General features: G+C 33.7%; 1 protein-coding gene across 1 annotated transcript in view; it reads right to left on the bottom strand.

The window, feature by feature from the left end:
• Positions 1-1,187: 1,187 nt before the first annotated feature.
• CNTLN (centlein) overlaps positions 1,188-9,801 on the bottom strand; it is a 279,122-nt gene continuing 270,508 nt past the window's right edge. The window contains exon 26 of the mRNA XM_054583186.1: positions 1,188-1,289. Within this exon, the coding sequence (XP_054439161.1) occupies positions 1,188-1,289 (102 nt within the window). The remainder of the gene's footprint in view (positions 1,290-9,801) is intronic.

Below are 9,801 nucleotides of genomic sequence, written 5' to 3'. Positions count from 1 at the left end.
AGAAAGCAACCATGGGCAGTACATAAATGAATGAGCATCACTGTGTTCCAATACACTTTATTGATGGACACTAAAATTTGAATTTCATACAACTTTCACATGCTACAAAACATTATTCTCCTTTAAAGAATTTGATAATATAAAAACCATTCCTAGCTTGTAGGCCACACAAAAACAGGTTGCAGGCCAGATCTGCCAACCTCTGCCATAACCTCATGGGACCTATTTGAAGGTGGGGGAGAATAACAAGAAAATAAGTGAACAGATAAAATAGATAATTTTGTGTTTAAAGAAAATTAAATAGTAAAATGGCCAGAGATTATGTCTCTGAAGGAACACGTAAGATGAACCTGAATGGAACCAGTCATGAGAAAAGTTGAGTACTGAGTATTCTAGCAAGAGAGAATAGCAAGGGTAGGCTGGGGGCAAGCACAAGCTTGGCGAATTAAAGGAACCAACAGGGAGGACATCACTGCTAAGAATTTAATTAGTTGACTACGGTAGGATTTAGCCTAATTTTATACACTGGTTTTCTGGTCCCTTGCTAATTTATATGACCACACAAAAAATTATGAATTTAAAAAAGAGAGAAAAGGAAAAAGTATTTTTATTTTTGCCAAATAATTCTAGGAAAATACAGTATTTCTTATATGATCCAGAATCTTCAGAACAAGTATAGTTGGACCACGCAAGTTTTTTTCCTTAAATGCTCATCCTTAAGTTATTTGCTTCATTTTATATTTGCTTACAATACAAATGTTTTGCTCATTGGATGATTTAAGGCCATTCATAGGAATTTTACATAAAAAAGTTGTTTCTTTACAAAACTTAAAGATTAAATCCTCAGTTTACACTTTTCTTCTTTTTATATTCAGACCAATTTGTCTGTGCCAAGCTTGTTCTAATTTCTTCTAATGCATTGGAAGAAAAATCATTTTTCAGTTTGCATTGATTTGTGGCAATATTTGCATTCCACAATCAAATGCTACACTATTTCCTTTTAAATGACTATCACTTAATTAGTTTCACTTTTTCAGCAATTAATTTGTTTCTGAGACTTCTTATTTTGCTATTGAACCTGAATATTGATGGTTGGAGCAGATACTGTATTGGGATTACAATGCATGTATTCCAATCACACCACATAAAAAGTTTTCACATTTGAAGAAAAGTTCTTCATTGTAATATCATCTAATATCTTTCATAATTGTGAAATACACTTCAACTAGTTTCTTTTTTTCATTTATTTTCTCCAGTACTGCTTCTAGTAAATATGAGGCAAAAGGAAGCTGTAAGAGAAACACAGAAAAAAAGATTATCAAAACTCTATATTTTCTTCAGTTCAAAAAATATACTAAATATCATTAAACCATTAGAACTCAGCTGTCTGCAACTTTGCAACCATAATGGTACCCTACTGGGTCTCTTTTCAACTGATCCTGCTGGTTAGTGTGGGTAATTTTGTCTTTTATAATAAAAATGATAAAAGAGCTGAAGTAAAATGAAAAAAGATAAACGCCTTATTGAACAATTCATGGTTTACTGACCATGTTAATGATGTAATCTGCAATACAAGCAGCTAAGCCATTTATCTTCAATCAGCTGATCAATAGCAGGTTACAGTCATCCCCAGGGCCCACAGGCCCACAGAAGTAGTACTGTATGTTCATCACTCAGCAGAGAATGAGAGAGATCTATCAATACACTTGTCTGTGGTAGAGCTGACTATCTCAAGCTGTAAGGTGAAAATTTCAGAGGAAAAAAATGGCAAAAGTATATTCATTGATTAAGTTGTTATAGAAAAGTTTGTTTGGCATATCAAAGTGTAATACACATGTTGCAAACTGCTGAGTTTATGAAATGTAGAGTATATTTTTAAATTTCATAATTTATATAACTTTCCTAGTAAAGTTTCATTGTTCCCTCTGCTTCACTCGGTTGCCTATAGAACTCCAACTCATACAGTTTGAAATGTTCCCCAAGTACCTCCCGTAGCCCTATCAACTTCCTTTTATCCTTCTTCCAAGTTATCTAGTTTCACATAAGAAGTTTATAAGAATTAATAAATTCGTTAAGTCATTTCTTGGAGTTGACCTTTTGGTTAACCAGGTTACGGCTACTTTTGTTTCCCTGAATATATTAATGAGAATGCTTGTCATGTCCAGACGTCTTCCCTACAGAGAAGCAGCACCAGGCCCTTTTTTGTGCTAGATGACCACCAGTGGTATCACTGGTCAGCACCTGCCCCAAGGTGCCTCTGTACAGCTGCTTAGCTCTGCTCAGAGTCCCTCTGCTCAGAGCTGCTCCGCTCCGCTGAGGTGATTACAAATAGCTAAACCAACCAGAATGGTTCATTCCCAATGCTGAACTGGAGTAAAAAAGAAAAGATAGGCCAGCAGCAGAGAAAACAGTCCAGAAAGGCGCGCATATGCACACAGACACGCATGTGCACACAGACGCACACACAGCAGATTACATAGGCCATGAAGGAAAAATAGAGACCAAAGCTGGTCTGTAGAATTGCAACAGATCCCAAATAATTTTCTAGTTTAACGGCCTTCTTATCTTCACGATAAACTGCCTTTTCCTTAAGGAAGTCTGAGTCTACATCAGGACAGACTATATCTTTAGTCTGTATCAGGAGATTTACATATTTGTCTTACTGGAAACTTACCACAATAGAAAGCATAAGATTACCAAAATATCACATAGGTTCAATTCTAAGATACAGTTGAATATAAGAGACACACATTGATTTTTTTAAAAAACAGCTTTTTCTGGGATAAAAACTCGACCACCTGAATATGCCCACACTTTATACACGTTCCAATTTCAGGAATGAAAAAAATGCGGGGACAGTGTATCTTAGAATCAATGAAAAATAATATAGATTTGGTAGATTTTCAACTGAAACTATACTTCAAATATGACATCTTGGAAAGTACTTTAAAAATTCACATGGTCTGTTGGCCATATTTTTTTAATACAAAATGTTTTTAAAACAGTAAGAATACCTGAACTTTCTACTGCTTTGGAGTCCAGATTAAGTTAAGAGTAAATTAAATGATCTCCCTGTGATCCTGGAGGGGCTAGGCCTCCTCAGAACCCCCTTAGATGTAGAGAACACAACTATTTTTTCACTGAGAGGATTTTGGAGTTGAAGTGGCAACCTGACGGGCCGACAGCAAAGACTCCTTCCCACTTTCCCTATCGAATATATTTTAAACAGCAAACCCGACAATTATGCTGCCTCCGGTTTCATTTCGGGTGGCACGTGCCAGGGACTATGATGTCCAGGAAGCCTGACTCTTTTGCATCAAAAAGGAGAAGCGATGCTTCTAACTATGGCAGTGTAGAGTTACACAAGCCTGAGTTCTTTAGCATAAGAAGAAAAATGAAAAGGTGAAGAGCTGATACTACACGAGATTTCTCAGTATGAAAATTCAACTGGGACATCAATGGAGAGTTTTGCTTGTCTACCCTGCAGTCTTAGAGCGGGTCCTCTAGTCGTTCTTCCTAGCCTGTTGCAAAAGGTGTTTCCTATTTATGGAGGGACTTCCCTGATTTCACACAGATTATCAGCTTCTTTTACATGGAAATACCTACAGATGTTTGTCTTTAGCAACTGGTAAACCACTGACAATCTCAAATTTATCACTCACATTTACAAATTGTGGCTTCATTTAGAGATGTTTCTGTATAAAGGTAAGGTATGAATGATGGTTGCAGATGTTTCAGAGCTACCGGGGAAATATAACAAAGCCTAAAGATAATGACTGTAAAACATAGAATTACATAACTCAGAGCATCAGCACTAACTGGAATGTACTCCATATGATATAAAATTTAAAATGTGTTGAAAGAAAAACATTGAAATAAGGGTAGCTTTTTAGAACTACAGGACAAGATTAACATTTTAACCATTTTCATTCTTATTTTTGCTTTGAAAACTATTATCAAAAAGATAGATATCACTTTAAAACTATGAATGACTTTGATCTAGCTTGAGTCATTCTGAAAGGGAAGATATTAAATTTTATGTATTATACCTACTTTTACAAAAAATATGATTTAGTGAGACTGAGACTTTAAAGAGACCAATGTGGTTTGATTATTGTAAAATGAATGGTGCAAAATTTAGTATAGATATTTATCCATACACAATGTATATATAAACACATGAGTATACATTATGTATTCATGTATTATATATATATAAAAAAATAGATAGGATAAACTCTATTATCTTATAATTAAAAGATTAAACTTAAAAGAACCAAGAATGCTATCAGAAGGAACAATTTATCTATAATTTAAATTGGGCACTGAATTTTGAGTTAAGTTTCCTAAATATGGCTTATATTTTTGGTACATATGGTATAGATATCAAGAGTTCTGCTGAAAATCGACTCACAGAAAAGTCAGTGTTTTGCTATTCCCTAACTTTGGTAAAGGCTATAATTTGTTTTCACTTTCATTTTTGGCCCTGATTATCTATAGTAGTAAAATACATATAATATAAAATTTACCTTTTAATTTTTAATCATATATGTCTTTTTTTTCCTGGAAACATGAAAATAAGCTTGAAATCATTAAATTAAAAAAGAAATCCCAGCAAGACTCTGATTGGAGAATTTTAAACTTTTGCTATTGCAGCTAGATGTGAGAAATCTGTGTGGGTAACTGAACATGCGGGTTCATGGATGTAAGACAGGGAAACTGAGGGCGGGGGGGGAGAGAGAGAGAGAGAGAGAGTGTGTGTGTGTGTGTGTGTGTGTGTGTGTTGTAAGTGCAACATAGAAAGCCACAGAGTAAATATGTTCAGAGTTGAAATAAGAAACTTTCAGTTAACCTTCAGGCTGGAAGTTACTTTTTTCTTTTCTTTCCTTACAAAAGCCAGAGGGATTTATAACACCCTTTTCCCTGCCATATTGCAAGGCATTCCATAGAAGGTAAGGATATTTTGCAGAGGGCACTGGGGAAGGAGCCATTTTAAATTTCAGCATTTGCAAGATCTGAAGCAACTAAAAGCAACAGGGATATTTAAAGCTAATGAAATACCAGAGGTCTATATTCTAAATTCTCAACGTAAGGTAGAAAGACAGATTTTTTTAATATTGTTCCTGTACAAGAAAATTTATTGGGACAAAGTAGACTAATGGACTGAATTAAACCCAGAAAAGGATTAGTAAATAACAGAGAATAAGGCAACAACAAAATCAAAATCAAGATATTTTCTAGCCATTCCTGACTGAGGGTTTTTACACAAATCCTAGTAAAGAAACATATTGTGGTTATAAATGTATATGATTTGTTTTAAACAGGGATACATACTTTATACCCATAATTCTGTTAATTATTTAATAGTTTTTCACAATTTATGTATTTTAATGATTTGTTTATTCTCTCCCATCCCCAGGCATGTAAGCTCTTTGAGGGCAGTGATTTTTGTCTCTCTTATTCACTGCTGTATACCCCTACCTGACAATACATGGCACAAAGTACCAATAATTTTTTTAATGGATGCCATATAATCAATTCAGCTTTATTTCCACTAATTCTTTCCATTGCCTTTATAAATTCCCAAGTACAAACTACTGCTTCAGGTAGTATTATTCATAAATAACTGACTCTTTATTTGGATATATTAGGAGGTAGTACCATTTACAGTAAAATACAGAAACATCTCTTCATGTATTACTGAAACAAAATAAAATGAAGTATCTCATTTATTCATAGTTATGGCCAGTAGAAAGAAATTCAAATGAAAATGCACTTAAGGCAATCTTTTCTAATGCTGAGGGACATATTTGTGATATAAGATCTTTACTGAATTTACTTTTTAAAAAAATTTATTTTTCAATTACAGTTTGTAGTCAACATTTTGTGTTGGTCTCAGGTGTACAGCATCGCGGTTAGACAATTGTACACTTTACAAAGTGGTCTCCCTGATATTTCAGGTATCCACCTGGCACCATACGCAGTTATTACAATATTTTTTACCATATTCCCTGTGCTGTACTTTACTTCCCCATGACTATATAGTAACTGATTAGTACTTTTAATCCCTTCAAATTTTTCACCCAGTCCCAAAATACTTCCCCTCTGGCATCCTTCAGTCTGTTCTCTGTATTTGTAAGTCTGTTTCTATTTTGTTAGTTTATTTTGTTCAGTAGATTCCACATATAAGTGAGATCACCTGGTATTTGTCTTTCTCTGACTGACTTATTTCACCTAGCATAATACCCTCTATGTCCATCCATGCTGTCTCAAATGGTAAGATTTCATTCTTTTTTAAAGGCCAAGTAGTATTCCATTGTGAAATGTACAACAGGTTTTTATTATCCACTCAACTACTGATGGATATCTGGGCTGCCTCCACAGCTAGGCTATTGTAAATAACACTTCAATAAACATAGGGGTGCATATATTCTTTTGATTAGTGTTTTTTTTGTTTCTTCAGATATATTCCCAGAAGTGGAACTGCTGGAATATTTCATTTTTAATTTTATGAGGAACCTCTGCGATGTTTTCCACAGTGGCTGTACAAAGCTGCATTCCCACCAAGAGTACACAAATTCCCTTTTCTTCACATCCTCGCCAATACTTGTTTTTTGTTGTTTTATTGATGATAGCCTTCCTGACAGGTGTGAAGTGATACCTCAATGTAGTTTTAATTTGTGTTTCTCTGATGATTAGTGATGTTGAGCATCTTTTCATATGTCAATTGGCCATCTGTATGTTGTTTTTGGAAAAGTGTCTATTTGGGTCCTCTGCCCACTTTTTAACTGGTTTGCTTGTTTGTTTTGGTGTCGTCTGAGTTCCTTATAAATCTTGGAAATTAACTTCATATTGGGTGTGTCATTGGCAAATATCTTTTCACATTCAGTAGGTGGTTCTTTGTTTTGTTGATGGTTTTCTTTGCTGTGCAAAAACTTTTTAGTTTGATATGGTCCTGCTTGGTCTTGCTGTTTGTTTGTTTTCCTTGCCTGGGGAACTCCATCAAAAAATATTGCTAAGAGAAATATCAGAGATTTTACTGCTTATGTTTTCTTATAGGAGTTTTATGGTTTTGATTCTTACATTTAAGTCTTTAATCCATTTTGTGTTTGTTCTTGTGCATGGTGTAAGAAGTTGATCTAGTTTCTCTCTCTCTTTTTTTTTTTCAGCTATGTGTCCAATTTTCTAACACCATTTATTGAATACATTGTCTTTACGCCATTGTATGTTCTTGCCTCCTTTTTCAAATATTAATTGACCATAAAGGCATTGGTTTATTTCTGTACTCTATACTCTGTCCCATTGATTTAAGCATCTATTTTATGCCAGTACCACGATGTTTTAATGACTACATCCTTGTAGTATAGTTTTTTTTTGTTTTTTGTTTTTATATCAAGTAATGTGATATATCCGCCTTTCTTCTTTCTCAAGATTGTTGCTACTCTGGGTCTTTTGTGTTTCCATACAAATTTTTAGATTATTTGTTCTAGTTCTGTAGCAAACACCACTAGTATTTTAATAGAAATTATGTAAATCTATAGATTGCTTTGGGTTGTACAGACATTTTAACAATGTTAATTCTTCCTATCCGTGAGCATGGTGGTATACTTCCATTTACTTGTATCTTCTTCAATTACTTTCTTCAATGTCTTACAATTTTCTGAATAAAGGTCTTTTACCTCTTTGTTTAAATTTATTTCTAGGTATTTTATTTAATTTTATCTTATTTTCAGATGCAATTGTAAATGGCATTGTTTTCTTAGTTCCTTTTCTGATAGTTCATTATTGCTGTATAAAAATGCAACTGATTTCTGATTATTTATTTTGTATCCTGATACTTTACTGAATTCATTTACCAGTTCTTACAGTTTTTTTGACAGAATCTTTAGGCTTCTCTTTATGTACTACCATGTCATCTGCAAATAATGGCAGTTTTATCTCTATTTCTTCTTCTAGTCTGATTGCTATAGCTATGATTTCCAGCATTATGTTGAATGAAAGTGGTGAAAGTGGATATCCCTGTCTTGTTCCTGATATTAAAGGAAACACTTTTAGTTTTTTTTTCCCCTGTTGAGTATCATGTGTTAGCTGTGAGTTTGTCACATATAGCCTTTATTACGTTGAGATATGTTCCTTCTATTCCCACTTTGCTGAGAATTTTTATAACAAGTGGGTTATGGATTTTGCCAAGTGCCTTTTCTGCATCTCTTGATATGATCATGTGATATTTATATCCTCATATTGTTTTTGTGGAGTATCACATTAATTGATTTGCAGATACTGAACCATCCTTGCACCCCAAGAATATATCCCACTTGATTATGGTATATAATCTTTTTAATGTATTGCTGAATTCAATTTGCTAATATTTTGTTGAGGATGTTTGCATCTATGTTCATCACACATATTGGACTATAGTTTTCTTTCTTTGTAGTGTCTTTATTTGGTTTTGGAATCAGGATAATGCTAGCCTTGTAAAATGAGCTTGGCAGTCTTCTTCTTCTTGGATTTACTGGAATAGTTTGAGGAGGGTAGGTATTCATTCTTCTTTGAATGTTTGGTAAAATTCAACTCTGAAGCCAACCAGTCCAGGAATTTTGTTTGTAGGGTGAATTTATGTATTTTCTTCTCTTTCAATATGTCTCATATTAAGGAATTCATTTTAAAATGGAGATATAATTCATATAACACACAATTTGCTACTTTAAAGTATATAATTCATTGGTTTTTAGTATATGCATAAGGCTGTGTCACCATCATCACTATCTAATTTCAGAATCCTGTGCCCACTAGCTGCCATTCTCCATCTTCTGCCTCCCTGGCAACTACAATTTACTTTCTGTCTTGATATGTTTTACTATTCTGGACATTTCATATGAAGGTAGTAAAATTATTTGTAGCCTTTTGAATATGGGTTCTTTCACTTAGCATAAAATTACAAAGTTTTGCGTGTTATAACATGCATGTATCAGTTTTTTATTCCATTTTAGGGTTGAATAATATTCCATGTACGTATATACCACATTTTTTTATCCATTCATCAGTTGACTGAACTTTGGTTGTCTTCCACTACTGAGCTATTATGAATAATGCTGCTATGATCATTCATGTAGAAATTTTTGTATGTACATATGTTTTACTTTTTCTTGGGTAAATACCTAGGGGATGAACTGCTAGGTCAGGTAATCTCTATCTTTAACTTTTTGAAAAACTGCCAGACTGTTTTCCACAGAAGTGGTACAATTTTACATTCCCATGAGCAATGTATGAGGGTTCTAATTTCTCCACATCCTCATCAACATGTGTTATTGTCTGTCTTTTTTTATTATAGCCAGCTTACTAGATATTAAGTATATATCTCATTTTGGTTTTTGGTTTGCATTTTCCTAATGTCTAATAATGTTGAAAATCCTTTCATATGCTTATTGGCTACTTGTATATCTTCTTGTATAAATGTCTATTCAACTCATTTTCTTTTTGTTGTTGAGTTGTAAAAGTTTGAAATATGTTCATAAATAATTAAATTTCACTGTGATAAGACATACGAGAGGCCGGAGGCTGAGCTGAATTAATGGCAAATCACAAGTCCTTGAAATATGTTAATGAAACATACCTACAAATTTTCTATGGCTTGTTATTGACATTTCCTTACTACCAGTCTGTTTTAGCTCTTTTGATTGCTAACACTCTTAAAGTTATCTTCCTTCTCAGTATGTAGGGTATTAAACTTAACAATCTCTGCTTTCTTTTTTCTGACCCCTTCATCTCATATCATTACTGCTATTTATTCAGTCACTATGA

This window comes from Pteronotus mesoamericanus, unplaced genomic scaffold (genome assembly GCF_021234165.1).
Source record: "Pteronotus mesoamericanus isolate MK-2021 breed Mesoamerican mustached bat unplaced genomic scaffold, CSHL_Meso_final contig_73, whole genome shotgun sequence".
In the NCBI taxonomy this organism is placed as follows: Eukaryota; Metazoa; Chordata; class Mammalia; order Chiroptera; family Mormoopidae; genus Pteronotus; species Pteronotus mesoamericanus.
The sequence above is the reverse complement of the archived record's forward strand: the minus strand, read 5'-3'. Positions and strand labels throughout refer to the sequence as shown.